Source organism: Doryrhamphus excisus, chromosome 4 (assembly GCF_030265055.1).
Source record: "Doryrhamphus excisus isolate RoL2022-K1 chromosome 4, RoL_Dexc_1.0, whole genome shotgun sequence".
Classification (NCBI taxonomy): domain Eukaryota; kingdom Metazoa; phylum Chordata; class Actinopteri; order Syngnathiformes; family Syngnathidae; genus Doryrhamphus; species Doryrhamphus excisus.
The window spans coordinates 21,250,366-21,272,114 of record NC_080469.1 but is presented as its reverse complement, the minus strand read 5'-3'; the positions used below and the strand labels follow the sequence as shown (position 1 = coordinate 21,272,114).

General features: G+C 43.5%; 1 protein-coding gene across 1 annotated transcript; it reads left to right on the top strand.

The window, feature by feature from the left end:
• Positions 1–2,366: 2,366 nt before the first annotated feature.
• Positions 2,367–20,858, top strand: LOC131127992 (guanine nucleotide-binding protein G(q) subunit alpha). Its single transcript, XM_058070445.1, has 7 exons — positions 2,367–3,305; positions 10,175–10,359; positions 15,937–16,091; positions 16,171–16,299; positions 16,368–16,497; positions 16,565–16,718; positions 19,321–20,858. Exons 1-7 carry the CDS (start codon positions 3,170–3,172, stop codon positions 19,509–19,511), a joined length of 1,080 nt encoding a protein of 359 aa, XP_057926428.1. The 5' UTR covers positions 2,367–3,169; the 3' UTR covers positions 19,512–20,858.
• Positions 20,859–21,749: the final 891 nt, after the last annotated feature.

The following is a 21,749-nucleotide window of genomic DNA, read 5'->3' as shown; positions in this document are numbered from 1 at the left end:
AATTGGTTACTCCAAATTGTCCATAGGTATGAATGTGAGTGTGAATGGTTGTTTGTCTATATGTACCCTGTGATTGGCTGGCGACCAGTCCAGGGTGTACCCCGCCTCTCGCCCGAAGACAGCTGGGATAGGCTCCAGCACCCCCTGCGACCCTCGTGAGGATAAGCGGTAGAAAATGAATGAATGAATGAATGTTTATCTCAGAAGCAGATCGAGCCCAAAAATGTGTAGACCTCCTTAAAAACATACATAACTTACTTTTTTGGCCTTTTTACAAAACCTGCATTCTTTGTTTTCTCTCGGTGGAAAACATTTGGACGCCCCCTCCTCCTTCACGAGCAACACTTGACATGTTATAAAGTCACTGAACTGTAGCTGGCTTGGTGTCTCTTCAGGGAACTTGTTGCTCGCACTCCATTACAGACACGCTGGTGTGACTCCCCTGGCGGCAAATCTGCAAAACCAAGACAGGTCCCTTGGTAGATAACATTCATTCAACGAGAGCCTCGTTATAGTTTTTCTAATTATGCTTCCAAGCACATTGTTCTAGCTTAGTTTGCTTAGTGTGTGCATAACAAAGCTCATGGGTTTTTAAAAAAAATGCATTAAATGCAATTAAGCAATGAGTCACGAGCCTGCCCTCATTTAAACACTCCAAATGAGCCACTTAGTCAGGTTTCAATGAAAATAGCTCAATAGCTAACGTGTGACCTCAATTGTAACCTGCAGGAAGTGGTTTAATGCACGACTGTAAAACTCCTATATTTATGACTAAGGTAATAAACATGCTGTTCCAGCACCTTAAAGTTGTACGGTGTCAGTTTTCAGTACATGCATTTGTCTGCTGCAGCAGGTCCCATCACGTTGTCTCGCCCACATAATAGCGGCAAGGTGCTGCACAGGCCACTAACGCTATGCTGCTGAGTCATGAACTTTGCCCCCCCCCCCCGTGGACGCTGGTTTACGTCATGTGGGTGTTGAGACAAAGCATTATGAGTCACTTGGAAGGCAGTGATCGTGTGGGCACTTTATTCCATGACACCTTTGGAGATCCAAGACCGCTATGGGGATCACAGACCAGCCGAGTAAGTTATGAGGACTCCCACAGTGTGGAAAAAGGAAGAATCTAGTACGGCATTCCAAAATGGATACAACGGAGCGCTATACGGGACTCGACAACATTGTTAAAGACTTGGAACTCCACTTGGGACTTTGACTTGACTCAGACGTCAGTCTGACGACTTGAGATTTTCAGTGAGTGTGTTGAGTAAAATGTGTCCAGCAAGACAACATATTTTCCCACACAATCTGCCTCATTGAATGCATCTATGACCTATAAATTTAGTAAAAATGTTGTATTCCGGTGTTAAATGATGCCAAAGTTTCAGATAATGAGGTTTAAGCATTTTGGAAGTGAGCCCTGAAAGACTTTTTGGGATGGTTCAAAACGCTCGGTTTCAGAAGGCGTAGTAAAATTGTTCCTTTGTGATGTCACAGAGGAGCGGACTTCCTTACATGGGCGTGACTGTAAGCCAGATAAGCTCTATGCAAAACACTGACTTTCACCCATGTCTGTTTTAGGGTGTATTTTACTTATTCTTTCAATGTAGGAATAAAAAAATAATAATTTTCATAAGTCAGTGGTCTAGTGGTTAGCGCGCAGACCTCACAGCTAGGAGACCAGGGTTCAATTCCACCCTCAGCCATCTCTGTGTGGAGTTTGCATGTTCTCCCCGTGCATGCGGGGGTTTTCTCCGGGTACTCCGGTTTCCTCACACATTCCAAAAACATGCTAGGTTAATTGGCGACTCCAAATTGTCCATAGGTATGAATGTGAGTGTGAATGGTTGTTTGTCTATATGTGTGCCCTGTGATTGGCTGGCGACCAGTCTAGGGTGTGCCCCGCCTCTCGCCCAAAGACAGCTGGGATAGGCTCCAGCACCCCCCGCGACCCTCGTGAGGAAAAAGCGGTAGAAAATGAATGAATGAATGAATGCCATCTGATGAAATATGTGGGTTCATTGGAAGGTCAAATTTATTTACCCTTTTCCAACAGACAAAAAGTCAGGAAAATAATGGCTTTTCAAAAGTTCCCTCCTCTGCAAAACTGATTGTTTTAGCGAATATACTATACACAATAATGATTTTGTAAGTAGAAAAGAGTCTCTATGGATGTTGTCATAGCTGTAGAATTGGAATAGAATGTGCAGGTGAAGTGGAATTGTGCTCACTTCATAATCTAATGTGCGCCACAACCCACCTTGCTGGTTGCTCTTGTCCATTCAGGTTTATGGATGGTGGTGGGGGTGTGGAGGGAGGGTGGATGGGGTCCAAATCAAATCTTGCCTGGCGCCACGCCCCCCTGCTGGATGGGAGGCCGACGTCACGGAGCCAGCGGAGGAGTGGATGGCCCCTGTCATAAAAACACATGAACAATCGAGAGACGAAAAGGAGCAGATTGTCAGCGGAATATGCGTCCGAACGCGCCGTCTTTGGATCCATGGAGGCCGCTACCCTTTGCGACGAACTGACCCAAGTTTTTGCGACGTTCTGTGCCGTTTTGTGAGCGCACGGCGTGGGGAAGAGATAGCCGTGCCCGTATCTATTGCCTAGCGGATTGGAGTGAAAGTCCGCCATATTTTTGCCTTACCACGCCCGGGAGTGGAATCACCGGGAAGAAGGGAAAGGGAGAAATATATCCACGCGTGTCGCTTAGTGCAGTCACCCACGCAGCTGAAGACTCTGGGCTGTGTGTGGCGAGGAAAAGGCAACATTGGAAGTGAGAAGGAGGTGTCCGTGGTGCGGATGGCGACGCTTAACGAGATCCCACTCAGGATGTGTCTTAAACGGATCTGTTGATCGCCCAGAGACGGCAAAGTAGATTACACCAATTAAGATCGCACCGGATCCGCTTGTGAGACAGACGACGACGACGAGGAGGTGGAAGAAGAAGAAGAAGAAGGGGGTTCATGTGTTTCTCAAATATCCGATTCCCCCTCCACCTCCTCCGTGACTCGTCGCCAGGCCGTCGTTTGACCAGCGAGCAGGCCGCAGCGTGAGAACCCTTCCTCTGCTTGCTTCCCCCCCCACCACCTCGCCCCCTGCCTCTCCGGAATCGGGGAGGACAAAGGCTAAACATTAAGAGGACGCATTTAAAACGCGTGGAAGAATGACTCTGGAATCTATCATGGCGTGCTGCCTCAGCGAGGAGGCGAAGGAAGCCCGGAGGATCAACGACGAGATCGAGAGGCAGCTCCGCCGGGACAAGAGGGACGCGAGGCGGGAGCTCAAACTGTTGCTGCTCGGTAAGCTCAGCTTGGTAGTGGCGGTGCTTGGTGGCAGGTATCATTTCTGCTACATTTTAACCTGCTAGGTGCGAGTTTTTGCAGGAGCTTATCAATGGGTCTGCCACCTGTGTCGAGTTGCGTGGGTGTTTTTTTTTCCCCCCCCCCCGAGTCCAGTGCACAGATTGGCAGTTGAGAAAAGCACACCGTGCAGGCCCACGCAACACAAAAACCACTTCATTTGAATAACTGAAAGTGGTGTAGCGTGAAGTAAACGCGATGCTTTTCAATAGAAAACATGGAGGATTTGTTGTTTCTGCATTCTTTGGCTGACAACAACCTGTGCAACCAGGCCTGCAGGGAGTCCAGTGTCAGCAGGGCCAAAGTCTGCTACTTTGATGCAGGCAGCTCCTGGTAATGATTAGACTGGATCACAGGTGTCGGGTGTGTGGAGACGGCTTGGAAAGCATGTTGATGGATTTTAATACAACCATGTGTATAATGTAATAAATCCAATGCAATAGATACTAGATCAGGGGTCTCAAACATGCGGCCCGCGGGCCAAATGTGGCCCACAGGACACTAGTTTGAGGCCCCCGCCTTGATATGAAAGTTTAATGTTAGTGCGGCCCGCGCAAGTTTGATATGGATGCTGTATGGTATCATGTACCCAGAAAAAAATATTATGTTTGATTAATGTTTATGTTAAAGGTTAAATAACTGTTAATAGTTATCCTCCCTATCCGTGTGGAAGTGGTAAGTTTTTGGCTATTTAAGTTTAAAGGAAATAACTTGAAGGCAACCGTTTAGGTCGCTAGCGCTCTAGTTTGCGAGTTAGCATGTGTCTCAAGACCCTGCAGTTGCGCAATATGTTGTAAATAAAAGTTTAAAAAATGAAAGTTTAATGTTAGTGCGGTCCGCGTAAGTTTGATATCATGTACCCAGAAAAAAAATATTACGTTTGATTAATGTTCATGTTAAAGGTTAAATAACTGTTAATAGTTATCCTCCCTATCCGTGTGGAAGTGGTAAGTTTTTGGCTATTCTCTGGTTAGCATCTGGTTAATCTAGTTTTCATTCGGGTTCCATTTTGGCGAGAAACACCATTGAATTCAAGAACTCATGGCGCTTCCATGTCACGCCCCCCAGACGGTAAATGTCTTTATACAGCAACCTTTATACCGTCTTTTTCGCTGTTCACTCCCGCTGTGCAGCCTCTCCTCCTCTGTACCTCCGCAGGAATCTCAAAGCTAAGAGCTGCTCCCGAGTGTAAACAATATAGCAAGCGGAAAGCTACAAAAGATGAACATCCATCTCTGCACGCTAGCGGCTAATTTGTGGTCACGTTCTCAGAGAGACTGGCGGCGTGTGTGTGTTTGGGTCTGACACTTAGGGTTGTAGTTCGATTTTCTTGATGCGACTGTCCCCAAAGACACTATGTGGCTGCAAGACACCACCTGAGGTTTGATTTTAGAGGAAGACCAAAGAGGAGGTTTATGGATGTAGTGAAGGAGGACATGATGGTAGTTGGTGTGAGAGAGACAGATGCAGAAGACGTGGTTGGATGGAGGCGATTGGCTTGCTGTGGCGACCCCTGAAGGGAAAATTGTTGATTTATGGCCCTTGCTTTTACCTACAGGTGGCTTCCTGCGTGTGAAATCCTGGCGGTAAGCTAATCATGAAAACATCAAACATAGAATTAGATAGATAGATTCATAAACTCTTTACAATAAGGTACACAAAATCACAGTCGTTAATGAGGAACAAACCCACCTAACCCTTACCACCACCCATGGGTTCCTCATGAGTTCCTCAGTAACCACTCTACATTTATGTACCTTACTTCCTCAGTAACTACTCTAAATGTATATGCCTTGGTCATTAGTTCGTCATTAGTGCCCCGGTAACTACTCTAAATATATATGCCTTAATTCCTCAGTAACCACTCTACTCAGTCCCTCAGTAACTACTCTAAATGTACACGCCTTGGTCATTAGTGCCCCGGTAACTACTCTAAATATATATGCCTTAATTCCTCAGCAACCACTCTACACATTAGTTCTTCAGTAACTACTCTAAATGTACATGCCTTAATTCCTCAGTAACCACTCTACTCAGTCCTTCAGTAACTACTCTAAATGTGCACGCCTTGGTCATTAGTTTGTCATTAGTGCCCTGGTAACTACTCTAAATGTACATGCCTTAATTCCTCAGTAACCACTCTACTTATTAGTCCCTCAGTAACTACTCTAAATGTACATGTCTTGGTCATTAGTGCCCCGGTAACTACTCTAAATATATATGCCTTAATTCCTCAGCAACCACTATACTCAGTTCCTCAGTAACTACTCTAAATGTACATGTCTTAATTTTTCAGTAACCACTCTACTCATTAGTTCCCCAGTAACTACTCTAAATGTACATGTCTTCATTCCTCAGTAACCACTCTACTCATTAGTTCCCCAGCAACCACTCTAAGTGTACATGCCTTGATCATTAGTGCCCCGGTAACTACTCTAAATTTGCCTCAATTCCTCAGCAACCACTCTACTCATTAGTTCCTCAGTAACTACTCTAAATGTACATGTCTTAATTTTTCAGTAACCACTCTACTCATTAGTTCCCCAGTCACCACTCTAAATGTACATGTCTTAATTCCCCAGTAACCACTCTAAGTGTACATGTCTTGATCATTTGTGCCCCAGTAACTACTCTAAATATGCCTCAATTCCTCAGCAACCACTATACTAATTAGTTCCCCAGTAACTACTCTAACTATGTGTCTTAGTTCCTTAGTAACTACTCTAAATCTATATGCCTTAGTCATTAGTTCCTCAGTAACTACTGTCATTACTGACATTAAACAGATGAGAACTGCATTTATTTCAGATCTGTCAACGTTCAAACATTCCTAAGTTTGTTATATATTGTATATTGTTTACAACGGCTAAGCCGCAGCTGCTTTAAAAAAAAAAATAAAATAAAAAAAAAATATATATATATATATATATATATGTTGAAGGCGGCTACATTTCATTTCAATTTTACCCGAATTATGAGGGGAAGGACTCCTGAAGGCCTCACCAACAAACATGACGACCGATACTTCCTCCTCTCTCTCCCTCTGCCCCTTCACCAAGCGAGCCTCGCCAGCCGGGGCGTGTTGGCTCCGTGCTGGCTGTCATTCATCAGCTCCCGGGAGAAGCGATCGCATTAATTAACTGACTTTTTCTTTTAGACTCATCTTTATTACGGGAATGAATCACTTTGGGGTGAGCGAGCGTGTCATGTTTTTGACTCCATGCATTCTTTTCAGTCTTTCTGTTCAGTTCTCCAAACCTGTCCTTCCCAGACGCCCTCCCGCCCCACGTCGAACGGAAGTGGCTCGATATCAAATCTTTGAAACTTCTCTCGACTGTGGAGAAGTATTAGTCATTCTGCGGGATTATTTGCAAGGCATTTACTCACCACTATCATCTGGCCATGAATTAGATGGTGAAGCAAGAAGCCCATTAGATGTGATGACCACACCAGTCGCTGCCAGTCAGCTCTCTCGCTCTTCCAGATCGCGTTGCCATTCCTTTCTCACAACCTTGGAGAGAGAGAAAAAGGGGTGAAGATGGTGAGGTGTGTGTGTGTGTGTGTGTGTGAGGAGGCCGTGAGAGAATTTCACCCACATAACTCTCAGACAGCGGCATGTGGAGTTTGGGTCTCCAGAGGGGACTTTTTAGGAAGGCTTCCTGCTGGAATGAATTCCTCCTCCTGCAAACTGCAGCGACTTCCACTTGAAAAACAACAACAAAACCCAATAGATCAGGGGTGTCCTAACTTTTTCCAGTGAAAATGAAAGGACGCAAGGGGAACTTGAAAGTAGAATATACAGTATCTCAGCTTTGTAATATAGGTGAGCGATATAGCCTACTAATATTATGACAAATAATATTTTGACTTGACTTAATGACCAGAACATTTTTCTATTTTGTTTGTTTCTCTATTATGACTATTCAACACTATGGTGCTAAAATGACATTTTATGACTGTTTATTCTCATAAAATGTCAACTTTTTATCCAGTAATGTTTTTGAAAATTTCAATTATAGCTGGGTATTTTTTTCAATTTATGCTGTTTTTTTTATTTATTTAATTTTAGACAGCTGGGAGGATAAGCGGTTGAAAATGAATGAATGAACGAATGAATTTTAAAAAGTATTTTTGAGACTAAAGACATTTTTCGTATAAATCATTTTTTTCCCTTAAATTTCATTATTTTGATTTTGCAAAAATTTTGAAAAAAGTACATTTTTAGGAAAAGAGGCTGCAATTGGCCCCCAGACAGCACTTTGGACACCCCCACCATAGCTGACTAATGTTGTCATTATAGTCTTTTTAACCAGCTTTAATGCAGAATAACATATGTTGGATTCACTGGAGCCCAAAAAATTGTTTGGAGGTCCCGGCCGCCCCGCCCCCCGGCCCCCGCCCCAAGTCAGCTGGACGAGGCTCCCTGAGCAGCAGTGTTGGCTGTTTTTATATAACACGGCGGAGGTTTGGATGGAGCAAAGTTCAGTTTAACTTGGTTGTAACTGTGCCACAAAGCAGTAAAGATGTCACATGACCGAGCTGCAAATACTCCATAATACTCTGGCTTTGCTGACGGGTACAAAGAATACATCCATGGTCGTAATTCAAGTTTCTGATGAAACCCAAAGTATGTGCTTCACTCAACGACTGGTATTAAAGGAAAACAAGAGGAGTAGGATATGCTGTTGCAAAAACAACAAGTCACATGTTTGCGAGAGAAGACGCCAAAACATCTTACACTGTGATACAGCTGTTTCGAATGTAGCCATGTTGTATAGAAAAATGTACGACACTGGAGCGCTGACCAATCTATAGCGCATTCTCCTATAAGTATGGGCTAACTCGGATACATGGTACACTAAAACACCCCCTCAATTTTAATTCATTTGATTTAAGTTCATGGATGTATTTAATTTATATTTCAATATTTTTTTTCCTCATTATGACTTTATTTTCCTAATCTGAAAATTGTGCCGTTTTTGTTTCCTTGTAATACTCTGACTTGATACTCCTAAATTTTCAACTTTATTCTTGTAAAATTGTCATTTTTTTCTCATATTATGACTTTATTGTCCAAATATTTCAACATTATTTGCATAAAATTGCTACTTTTTTCTTGTATTATGACTTGATGGGGCGGCACGGCGATCTAGTGGTTAGCGCGCAGATCTCGACAGCTAGGAGACCAGGGTTCAATTCCACCCTCGGCCATCTCTGTGTGGAGTTTGCATGTTCTCCCCGTGCATGCGTGGGTTTTTTCTGGGTACTCCGGTTTCCTCCCACATTCCAAAAACATGCTAGGTTAATTGGCCACTCCAAATTGTCCATAGGTATGAATGAGAGTGTGAATGGTTGTTTGTCTGTATGATTGACTGGCGACCAGTCCAGGGTGTACCCCGCCTCTCGCCCAAAGACAGCACCCCCCGCAACCCCCGTGAGGAAAAAGCAGTAGAAAATGAATGAATCATGACTTGATCCTCCTTAGTTCAACTTTATTGAAACATATTTGTGACTGCTGTCTAGTGGTTAGCATGCAGACCTCACAGCTAGGAGACAAGGGTTCAATTCCACCCTCGCAGTGTGTGGCGTTTGCATGTTCTCCCCGTGCATGCGTGGGTTTTCTCCGGGTACTCCGGTTTCCTCCCACATTCCAAAAACATGCTAGGTTAATTGGCGACTCCAAATTGTCCATAGGTATGAATGTGAGTGTGAATGGTTGTTTGTCTATATGTGCCCTGTGATTGGCTGGCCACCAGTCCAGGGTGTACCCCGCCTCTCGCCCAAAGACAGCTAGGATAGGCTCCAGCACCCCTGCGACCCTCGTGAGGAAAAAGCGGTAGAAAATGAATGAATGAAGTGTTAATGAGGGCGGCACGGCGGTCTAGTGGTTAGCATGCAGACCTCACAGCTAGGAGACCAGGGTTCAATTCCACCCTCGAATGTTCTCCCCGTGCATGCGTGGGTTTTCTCAGAGTACTCCGCTTTCTTCCCACATTCCAAAAACATGCTAGGTTAATTGGCGACTCCAAATTGTCCATGAATGAGAGTGTGAATGGTTGTTTGTCTATATGTGCCCTGTGATTGGCTGGCCACCAGTCCAGGGTGTACCCCGCCTCTCGCCCAAAGACAGCTGGGATAGGCTCCAGCACCCCCATGAAAAAGCGGTAGAAAATGAATGAATGAAGTGTTAATGAGGGGTGAACATAACCAGTCAGAGTTGAAGCAAAACAGAGTGCACTACTTGTCTGCAGCCAGTAGAGGCGCTGTTGCTACAGTCTCATCTATTTAACACGATTCCCATCATTTCCAACAATGTATGCAATATATATCTAAACAAATGGCCAAAACGATACAGTTTGTCAGTCTCGTCTTGACAGGGCCCTTGAAATGCTCACTCTGCAACCACCCCCAACCCCCACCGAGGAGACTAATTTGGCCAAAATAAGCTTGAAATTATCCAGTGAGAAGTAAAGTTCCAGACTGGAACAGAGAGCCTACATTGGAATGCATCAGGCTCCCTTGGCTGCCGACACGTAACACACACACACACACGCTCTCTCTCTCGCTCTTTGCTGCCAAAATCATTCAGGAGTTGGCGATGGGGTCGAGTCAGTCTGCTGTGTTGGCCTGCCAACATTCTCAATGAAGCAGAGAGAAACTACCACCCGCTCTTCACACCCAAATAGTTTCTGTCAACGCTTAAGAGCTGCAGAGACGACGTTCTTTGGTGGCTTTTCCGTGCGCTGCAAGTTCAACACGAGCGGTCTCTTTTTTTTTTTTTAACAAATAAATGTGTGGTGTTTTGTCAGGCACGGGCGAGAGCGGCAAGAGCACGTTCATCAAACAGATGAGGATCATCCACGGCGCCGGCTACTCCGACGAGGACAAGCGAGGCTTCACCAAGCTGGTGTACCAGAACATCTTCACAGCCATGCAGGCCATGATCAGAGCCATGGAGACGCTGAAGATCCCGTACAAATACGAGCACAACAAGGTAACTCGTCCCCTCTTTTTAGAGATCAGTCTATCTGACTCGGAGCAGACACCCAGTAATCATTTCCTGTCCTTTTGACACTTCCTGTTAGTCCTCTTAGTGCTTTATTTCATGGCGTACGCAGATAAACAGTACACTAACAATAAACCCGCGCGTCACTTCGAGTTGTAGCAATGACACCAGCATGTGTCTCACTCACTCTTCATCTCTCTCGCTCACTCTTTTTTTTTTTTTTTTTTTTTTAATGAGGCCATTTTCATTCCCATTTGTGCCCACCCTCAATGACCGGAAGCTTTTATGGAGATTGGAAGCGGTGATCAATTATTTAGCATGTGCTTTGCACGATGCATCCGGTGTCCGCTCGTGTCCTGTCTTGTTGGTGGCTGAGGCGCTTCTGCGCGGAAGTGCTCAAAGCGCTGATCTGTTTCGGGGGCTGCTTCAGTTGGCCTATCAGTAGCCACGTTTACATGAGGAGTTTTTCTTTTTCCGAAAACAATGGTATACATGGAAAGGAATATTCCAATCTCCTGTCTACATGCGCCGCAATAATCCAACAGAATAGTCAATGGGGCATTCGCAGTAAAACGTAAACATCAACATCACGTGATACCAACTTCCACAAGTGTTTTCTTCCACTTGTTGGAATAACTCCGTATTGCCAGTTTTCGTACGGCCGGTCTTGAAATTTAGTTTTGTATCAAAAACAAACTTTGCCTAGCAGTCCAGTGCCGATTGCTCGCCTCCATTTTTAAAAGTGAAGAACGTCTGGAGCTGCGTTTTACGTCATATTTGAGCATACACTGAAAGAATGCTTTTTCCTCACGAGGGTAGCGGGGGTTGCTGGAGCCTATCCCAGCTGTCTTCGGGCGAGAGGCGGGGTACACCCTGGACTGGTGGCCAGCCAATCACAGGGCACATATAGACAAACAACCATTCACACTCTCATTCATACCTATGGACAATTTGGAGTCGCCAATTAACCTAGCATGTTTTTGGAATGTGGGAGGAAAGCGGAGTACCCGGAGAAAACCCACGCATGCACGGGGAGAACATGCAAACTCCACACAGAGATGGCAGAGGGTGGAATTGAACCCTGGTCTCCTAGCTGTGAAGTCTGTGCGCTAACCACTAGACCGCCGTGCCGGGACATGTTTTATATAGATATATATTTTCTTTTTTAATAAAACTGCACTTGTGAATGGCGTATAGAAGGGTTTAGATTCTGTTCCACAGATGGCGCTAATGCACACGAAAGCTGCTTGCCAACCGCCAATAAACAGAAGAAGAACGCACCCTGACAACTTTCCGTTTGAGTGGGTACAAGATACCTCAATCGGATTGGGGAAAGGAATATTCCACCCTTGGGAATCCCATTATATGTTCATTCGGATTGGCACTTTTCTTTGGGAATGAGGTGTATACAAAGGTTACATTCTTTCCGTTTGAGCAAATAAACCGAATGCAATTGGAATATTTGGGTCCATGTATATATGGCTATTGTTAGGAGTGGCACATACAGCAACAACAAACATTTATTCAGTTCATGGCTTGTAATAAGGTGAATGTTGGTGCCATGGCGGCCCATCATCACCTACTTTAATGGTCTGAGATACTCCATAGCATCGTTTGTTGTTGTTTGCAGTCAAGTGTTTGCCTTCTTCCTCTTTTTTGTATGTTTGTCGTACTTTTAATTAAGGGAGGAAAAAAAAAAACCCTAAAGCTAATAACTGGTGGTCCACCCTTGGCAGCAATAACTGCAATCAAGCATTTGTGATAACTTGCAATGAGTCTCTTACAAGCCGCTCATCTTTGCAGAATTGTTGTCATTCAGCCACAATGGAGGCTTTTCCAGCATGAAGCGTCCCTCAGTATCTCAGTAGGATTCAGGTCAGGACTTCGATTAGTCCACTCCAAAGTCTTTGTTTGGTTTTTTCTTCAGCCATTCAGAGGTGGACTCGCTGGTGTGTTTTGGATCATTGTCCTACATCACAACCCAAGTTGGTTTCAGCTTGAGGCCACCAAAACATATACGGATATTCTCATTCAGGATTTTTTTTGGTAGACAGCAGAAACTCATGGTTCAATTTACGGCAGCAAGTCTTCCAGGTCCTGAGGCAGCATAACAGCCCCAGACCACCACACTACCTCCACCATATTTTACTGTTTGTATGATGTGTCTCCCAGATGGACTGAGATACACACTTTCCAAAATGTTCAACTTCTGTCTCGTCAGACCAAAGAGTACATTCCCATCAAGATGGTTTCTGGCAAAATTGAGACGAGCCTTAATGTTCTTTTTGTTGAGCTGTGGTTTTGGTCTTGGAACTCCCAGGGTCCATCTTGTGGTGGAGTCATGAACATTGAACCCAATCTGAGGCAAGCGAGGCCTGCAGTTCTTTGGATGATGTTGTGGGGTCTTTTGTGACCTCCTGGATGAGTCGTTGCTGCACTCTTGGGGTCATTTTGCTTGCCTGGGAAGGTTCACTGCTGTTGCATGTTTTTGCGGATTTGTGGATAATGGCTCTCGCTGTGGTTGGCTGGAGTCCCAAAGCTTTAGAAATGGCTTTAACCTTCTCCACATTGATAGATGTCAATTACTAAAGGGCCATGTAAATGGGTCATTTTTTAGTCCCCTAATATGTAATATATATATATATATATATATATATTACTTTTTTGTTTTGTTTATTTGTTTTATCTGAAAGATGTATTTGAGACAAACATGCAAAAAAAAAAAACAGGAAGTGGGCAAACACTTTTTTTACAACACTGTCGTAACTTTCATAGAGTCTTCATGCAAAGGAGTTATGTCCCAAGCGTGTTACCTAGCGGTCTTGATTGTCACCCAAGTGTTAAAAGAAGCTAGCTTACTGTGAAACTTAAACAATGAAACAATCTAGCCTGACAAGTTCTTCAGGAATAAGTGTCGCAGATAATACAAAAAGCCAATGAAAAAGCCAAAAAAAAAAAAGCTGAACTGATGCATCTTGCGCAATTTTAGACATGTTTCCTGACACTTGGAGGTCCCACCGCATCTCCTGCATCATCCAAACATGGTCACATGCACAGCGAAGCAGCAGGACCGAGGGTCACATGTGCTTCAGATTGCTGACGCTTTTCACTATGCAGAAACAATAACACAACACATCACATCACAATACAGCACTGTGATGCCTCATTGCCGCTTTTTAAAAGTGTGAAGTCACTCATCATCCTCACGCAGTCTGCCTCCGACGGAAAGTGCGGCGTTTCCGACATAGGAAGCCAGAGGAAATGAAAGTGACATGTCCTCAACTGTCTCCGTGCTTCTGGGGTAAACATTACCATATTATTACCCTCAGTCAGTAAATGTGCAGCGTGACAATCTAATGAGAATCTGTCTTTATGTTTGGTGCACATTTTTTAAAAAATGTACAACTTCCGGCAAGCAGAGAACAGATAAGCGAGAAATGCATGGTTGTAGACCACTGCAACATATCTCATTGGGCATCTTCCGGGCGTGTTATCTAATGTACATGTTTCAGGACAGTTGCTGCACCCTAGTGGTCAGATCTGTACATTACACTTGGAGGAAAAAAGGGGCTACTCTCATAGAACACACATAGAAATATATTGCAATAAAACATAAACAAATGTTTACTATTATTAAACACGTTTACTATTTTAATGAGTGCATTGCATTATACACTGAGCTAAATAATGTGACTAGCATTGAAAATGTAGGCCTCAATTATTCCCCTGTTTGTGTGCATTCTCTGGTTAGCATCTGGTTAATCTCATTTTCATTTGGGTTCCATTTTGGTGAGAAACACCATTGAATTTAAGAACTCATGTCAAAACAGGAAGGTGGTGTCTTGCAGCCACATAGTGTCTTTGGGGACAGTCACATCAAGAATCAAGAAAATCAAACTACAACCCTAAGTGTCGGACCCAAACACACACACGCCGTCTTTCTGAGAACGTGACCACAAATTAGCCACGAGCATGCAGCGATGGATGTTCATCTTTTGTAGCTTTCCGCTTGCTATATTGTTGACACTCTGGAGCAGCTGTTAGCTTTGAGATTCCTGCGGAGGTACTGAGGAGGAGAGGCTGCACTGCGGGAATGAACAGTGAAAAAGACGGTATAAAGGTTGCTGTATAAAGACGTTTACAGTCTGGGGGACGTGACATGGAAGCGCTAACCCGGCTGCTTACATTTTAATAAAACTTTGTACGCATATTTGGCTTTAACTTTTGTCTAAATTCAGTTTGTGGAAAATATCGGGATTTTTTTATATATATATATATCATATCGTACATGGATATTCAAGCTAAATATATCTGGATGAGTTTTGGTCCACGTCGCCCATCCCTAGTAGAAACGCATGCAGATTTTCAGTTGGTCTCATTAGATCAGGGGTCTCAAACACGCGGCCCGCGGGCCAAATGTGGCCCGCAGGACACTAGTTTGAGGCCCCCGCCTTGATATGAAAGTTTAATGTTAGTGCGGCCCGCGCAAGTTTGATATGGATGCTGTATGGTATCATGTACCCAGAAAAAATTATTACGTTTGATTAATGTTCATGTTAAAGGTTAAATAACTGTTAATAGTTATCCTCCCTATCCATGTGGAAGTGGTAAGTTTTTGGCTATTTAAGTTTAAAGGAAATAACTTGAAGGCTACCGTTTAGGTCACTAGCTCTCTAGTTTGCGAGTTAGCATGTGTCTCAAGACCCTGCAGTTGTGCAATATGTTGTAAGTAAAAAAAGTATAAATGTGACTATAGTTGTGTTTTGTCATGTCTACAGGGCTCTAATAATGCTTTGTTCATTTTAATCTGAAAAAAATAATTTGTCTACCCACCAACTATATGTGGTTTCTTAAGTTTTTATTATTTACCGTTTTATTATTATTATTATTATTAGATTTATTTATTGCTGATTGATTTTTTTATTCTGGATTTGTTTATTTTTCATCTTATTTTGTGCAGAAAAATAAAAAGTAAGATATTTGAGAACAGTGGAATGTTTTATCAGAGCTTTTATTGTAGAAAATCGGAACCAAAGCACTGAAAAAGGTTGTATATTTTTCTGTTTTTAATAAATGCGTTTTTAAAACCTGATGCGGCCCAGCCTTGCCCAGATCCTAGCTCCAGTGGCCCCCAGGTAAATTGCGTTTGAGACCCCTGCATTAGATTGTCCAACTTTTGCCGGACACGGAACCTGAACATTAACCAAAAAATTGCATGCCCGCTTTATGATCAATTTGTACCATCCAAATCCGTGACCCCAAAGTACATAAAGTGGTTCTGCTGGTCTAATAACCTAATTTCCAGTTCTCAGGGATAACAGAAGTCCTCATTACAAAGAAATACGTTTTTGCGAGGAAGACATTATTAATAAGGCAACACTCTTCTCTTGGGACACACACACACAACCAGAAACTGGGCTGACCCAAAATCCCCCTTAATTGGCTCGACGGGATTTGGACTGGAGCCTGGGGGTGTCCCATTATAGACCACCCCGATGATTAGCATGCGGCCTAACCTGTGAGTGTGCTCATGACGAGTCTTCTTCTGGGGTCTGTCGTTGCCAGGCAAACGCCAACGTGGTGAGAGACGTGGACGTGGAGAAGGTCACCATGTTCGAGAACCCTTACGTAGACGCCATCAAGAGCTTATGGAATGACCCCGGCATCCAGGAGTGTTACGATCGGAGGCGGGAATACCAGCTGTCCGACTCCACAAAGTAGTAAGTGGCTGGAAAAAAAAAAAGAGCACAGACATTTTGTTGACGCGGTCCAGGTTTGACTTTCACGCTTTACGGTCAGTTACCTGAACGCGTTGGACCGCATCGCCGAATCCTGCTACCTGCCCACTCAGCAGGACGTGCTGAGGGTTCGAGTCCCCACCACGGGCATCATCGAATACCCCTTTGATCTGCAGAGTGTCATTTTCAGGTGAGGTACAAGCTTTTGGGAGGTGATAATAATGGCCGCCTCACATAGTCTCTCTCCTTCACGCACAGGATGGTGGACGTCGGGGGCCAGAGGTCGGAGAGGAGGAAGTGGATCCACTGCTTCGAGAACGTCACGTCCATCATGTTCCTGGTGGCGCTCAGCGAGTACGACCAAGTTCTGGTGGAATCGGACAACGAGGTGACGACACTCGATGAAAAGTTGACTTGTGGCTCTGGTCTGATGTTTCACCTCGTTTCTTCTGCAGAACCGAATGGAGGAGAGCAAAGCGCTCTTCAGGACGATAATCACATACCCGTGGTTCCAGAACTCCTCTGTCATTCTGTTCCTCAACAAGAAGGACCTGCTGGAGGAGAAGATCTTGTACTCTCACCTGGTCGACTACTTCCCAGAGTATGACGGTGAGGGGAAAAGTCAAGCGAGTCCAATCTCTTCAGAAGGTCAAAAAGATTGAAATATACAAACGTTACTTTTCTTCATAGGTTTCATAACATGAGGGAAGTTTCCTCCCGTAGATCATCATCACCTCTTTTATACAGTCGGGTTGAAAAAATAAAACCTATACATGTCTTTGGTAGCAAATAAGTTAATGATTTGTGTCCTGGTGTGCCACAAGGTTCCATTCTTGGACCAGTTCTGTTTTCTTTATATTTGTGGCCCAGCACAGTGTTTTCTTTCAATCTTTCCAAACTCACTGGATTCCGTTTTGAACTGCACTCAATGGTCCCATACTAAGTGGTTCTGTCCCCGGTCTGGATGTTCTTGCACACCTACTCTAAATCTGAGAATGACCTGAAATTGGACCAACTGGTGGGTTCTGTCTGTGGAGCTAGTTCTTTTCCTGCTCCGCCTTCTGGCTAAATTGAAGCCGTTTATTGGCCTGGAAAGCACTAACTAGGGATCGACCGATATGGTTTTTTGGGGGGCCGATGCCGATTTTTTTCCAGCACCCTTAGCCGATGGACGATTTTGCTTGGACCGATACTGCTTTTGATCCCTCAATTTATATGAAAAAATGACCATGATAACAAATATTACAGGTCTCATGTTTAAACTAATATTTATTGAAATGTAAACACTGACCACAGTAGGATTCAGCTTTCTTAAACACACATTTAAACGGCATTATCAACTTTAAAAGGAATAAATATTCAACCATGTGCAAAACGGCTGTACATATTAGCCTCCAACTACATCAACAGCTCCCTAATTCCAACGGTAGGCACTTTTAAAGATGAAGCATTCAGCAGCATTCCTGGTTTTCAGACCCACAAACTAAAACTATATTGTAGCGTCGCTGGGAGCACTTCCTGGTTCCCAGTGTGCTTTGCGGCACCGTCGATGTAAGTAGTTTGTTGTTAAAGTTGCATAGTTGTTCATTCTTGGTCTGCTCAACTAGTGAGAGTGCTTTTATTCGTCTGTTGCGTTGGTATGTGATGTTTTTGGTCTTTCTTGTTGTCACACCATGACTTCAACTGTTATAATAATAATAATAATAATAATAATAATACATTTTATTTGTAATGCGCTTTTCAAGATACTCAAAGACACTTTACAGAAAAATGAAGTTGAATAAAGCAAGTAAACAGAATAGAAGACACACCAAAATACAGCATTCATTCGTTAATACACAGTTAAAAGATGAGTAAAAGCGGGGCGGGGCACAGCCTAATTATGCCTAATTATCACATACTACAGTATTAATTGTCCCCGTACCCTAGAAACCGCCCATGAATGATACGGGAAAAAGGCCGAAATGATACTGTGTCAAAGCCCAGGGCAGTGATACTGATAAAATATAGAGTTTAACCATGTCCAGTATCAGCCCCCGTAGCTGTCCACTCAGAGCGCGCTGCTCTGGTATCGTGCCCGTGAAACAACCAATCAGAGAACAGCGCACGAGTGCTTAGTGCCTAGTGCTTCTCCAGTCACCAAAAAACCCAAACTTGATTAATGGAACTTTAATTGTCAGACATTGATAAGATAAGACTGTTGATAAAATATTATTGTTGAAATATTTTTTGCAATTATTGTGTTTACACTGTTTAGATATAATACATGTAATAAACTGAACATTTTCTGGAAACAAAATGGTCTTTTGATTAAATAGTACGTGATAATAAGCTCATGATTAAATAGTATGTGATAATAAGATCATCACATGGTTTGTCTGGTATCAGGCCCAGTATCATGCCCCTGCGTGCCAGTATCAGCCCGAGACCGATACCAGACAAACCATGTGATAACCTATAATGATCACCCAGTGAAACGTGATGGGCTTAGTAAGGTGAAAAAACAAGCTAATTGTATTACTTGTGAAAATGCGCCCTTGATGAGAGTCAACATGGGGGCGGGGTACCGTGACTACGTGTGTTGCGGGGTCCTCTGCAACACAAAGATGCCCCGACGGATGCCTGACTGTAAATCATGCGGCGGAAAAATATATCGGCGAACCCACGTGCGTATCGGCTGATACCGATTCAAGGGAAAAACCACAAATATCGGCCCGATGTTTCGATCGATCCTTACCACCAACCTTTCGATTTCAACGCCAAGGCTTATTCATTCATTCATTTTCTACCGCTTTTTCCTCACGAGGGTCACGGGGGTGCTGGAGCCTATCCCAGCTGTCTTCGGGCGAGAGGCGGGGTACACCCTGGACTGGTGGCCAGCCAATCACACTCACATTCATACCTATGGACAATTTGGAGTCGCCAATTAACCTAGCATGTTTTTGGAATGTGGGAGGAAACCGGAGTACCCGGAGAAAACCCACGCATGCACGGGGAGAACATGCAAACTCCACACAGAGATGGCCGCGGGTGGGATTGAACCCTTGTCTCCTACCTGTGAGGTCTGCGCGCTAACCACTCGACCACCGTGCCGGCCAAGGCTTATTTTTCAGGAAAATTCACCAATACGACAAGCAAACAGGGATTGACTTACCAAAACAACACCATTCTGTGTACTGACTACTTTCTCTTGGTCTCGCTCCCCGTCCAGGTCCCCAGCGGGACCCCCAAGCGGGCCGGGAGTTCATCCTGAAGATGTTCGTTGACCTGAACCCGGACAGCGACAAGATCATATACTCGCACTTCACCTGCGCCACCGACACGGAGAACATCCGCTTCGTGTTCGCCGCCGTCAAGGACACCATCCTGCAGCTCAACCTGAAGGAGTACAACCTGGTGTAGCGACACACACACACACACGTAAACAGTATGTGAGGACTGGATGTGCATCACAAACAATTAAAAATCAATAGTTTGAAAAAAAAATCAAATGTTTGGGTGTAATACTAATTTATTTGTGTTTGTCAGGAGGTGAGAAATGAATTAATCTTGCTATTTAATAATGAGCTGGTTGAAATGTGGAAGGAGGTGCTGATTAAGGAGGTGGGGGTGGGGGGGGGGCATTTTTATTAAGCTTTGCGCTTTCTGGAAAAAAAAAACTGCACTCTAGTTTTTTTTGGTGATTTTTAAAAAGTATTTCACTTTGATTTTGATGTTGGTACCGCCCCCCAGTAGACGTGACGTGGGGGTTGGGGGGGGGTGTCATTACACACAAAGGGTGGACGCCACATTGACGTGATGAAATGATGTTCAACTGTGCCACATGAACTCTTTTTATTGTGTTTATTTGCTGATTCTTTGCCGATGCCAAACGCACGCTGAACTCTTCTAAACTGTCCAATGGCAAGGTGTGTGTGGCCACAAGCCCCGCCCCCCCGTCCAATCCTGCTGTCATTACTTCGAGGATGGTCCAATCGCAGCCAGGCTGTCAGACTGTTGTTACAAGCGGCGTGACAGGAAAAAAAAAAGTGTTAACAGTTTCAAAGTTTGTACCAAAGTTTCTGATTGGCTGCCCCCCCCTGAACCCGCCCCCATCCTGTCTTGGAGTATTTTTTTCTAAGTTCCCAAGAACACAAGCCTGTAATTTACATTTGAGGCATAGTGCAATTATGAATTCTATATAATCATTGTACATACATTTATACACATACATATATATATATATAAACATACATATACACACAGTATATATATGTATGTATATATATATTGAAGCATCTTTGTTGGCTTTGTAATCATGAGTTTTTGGCAGATTGAATGTGCTGTATTGAAAATATGTATCTATGTAATGGTAATGTACGTCTAATGTCTTAATTCTTTTTTTGTTTTTCAGAAGAAAAAAATGTTATTTACATGGGTTGTTTTTTTTTGTTTCCGTTTATAAGAGGAGAATGTACATTTTTTTTGTGTTTTTTGCCCGTTTTATTTCTCAGCAAAGAAAAACGTTCAGCTTCAGAAGTACATAAAGAGGAATATGATGATCCAAGAGGATGCGTGTCGGCGTATGGATTCTTCATTTATGGACATAACACATTTTTCTATGATGGTTGACCAACAAACGTGACCAAAATGCGGGTCTGCAAGAGGTCGTTTTGGCTGCAAACTTTATGTAGAAACAAACTCGGACATCAGTAGGATTTCATACCAAAACAAATAACAAATCATGAAAATAATATGCCATAATATCATAGCAGTTTTTTATTGAGGCTACCTAGTTAGCTTGTCTGGAGTCCCTGCACTGTGTTGCGTAATGTGACTATAGGGGTGTTATTTCTTGTCCATAGGGCTCTAATGTTAAAAACGTAATTTGAAAAGGTATAAATAGGACATCAATAGGATTTCATACCAAAACACGAGTAGGACAACTTGCAGTACAATTTTCAATAACAAATCATGAAAATAATATGCCACAATATCATAGCAGGTTTTTTTTTTATTGAGGCTACCTGGTTAGCTTGCCAACTAGTAGCAGTCTGGAGTCCCTGCACTGTGTTGCGCAATGTGACTATAGGGGTGTTATTTCTTGTCCATGGAGCTCTAATGGTAAAAAACTTAATTTGAAAAGGTATAAACAGTTTTGCTATGCTCTAAGAATATATTAGATTTTAAACATTGAATGCTAGTTTGCGGAAATTAATTAATCCCGATCAGGTCTGGAATCAATCAATTGGTTTTATGCTCTAATAATAATATAATATATATAATAATATAATAATAATATATATAATAATAATAATATAATATTCATTCATTTTCTACCGCTTTTCCTCACAAGGGTCGCGGGGGGTGCTGGAGCCTATCCCAGCTGTCTTCGGGCGAGAGGCGGGGTACACCCTGGACTGGTCGCCAGCCAATCACAGGGCATAATATAATATAATAATAATATATTTTTTTGTTGCAAAAGTGGACAAGTGGTCAAAATGTGGGCAATAACAATAATTTGGTAGGATTTATTGCAACAACAACAAAAGTAGGGGCTGCACGGTGGATGAGTGGTTAGCGCGCAGACCTCACAGCTAGGATACCCGAGTTCAATCCCACCCCGACTCCAAATTGTCCATAGGTATGAATGTGAGTGTG

Bases quoted from the DNA above. Each gene is read 5' to 3' on its own strand.
- LOC131127992 (XM_058070445.1), top strand. From the start codon at position 3,170: ATGACTCTGGAATCTATCATGGCGTGCTGCCTCAGCGAGGAGGCGAAG. The intron at 16,300-16,367 runs GTGAGGTACAAG...CTTCACGCACAG, and splicing joins CTGCAGAGTGTCATTTTCAG to GATGGTGGACGTCGGGGGCC. The intron at 16,719-19,320 runs GTGAGGGGAAAA...CTCCCCGTCCAG, and splicing joins CTACTTCCCAGAGTATGACG to GTCCCCAGCGGGACCCCCAA.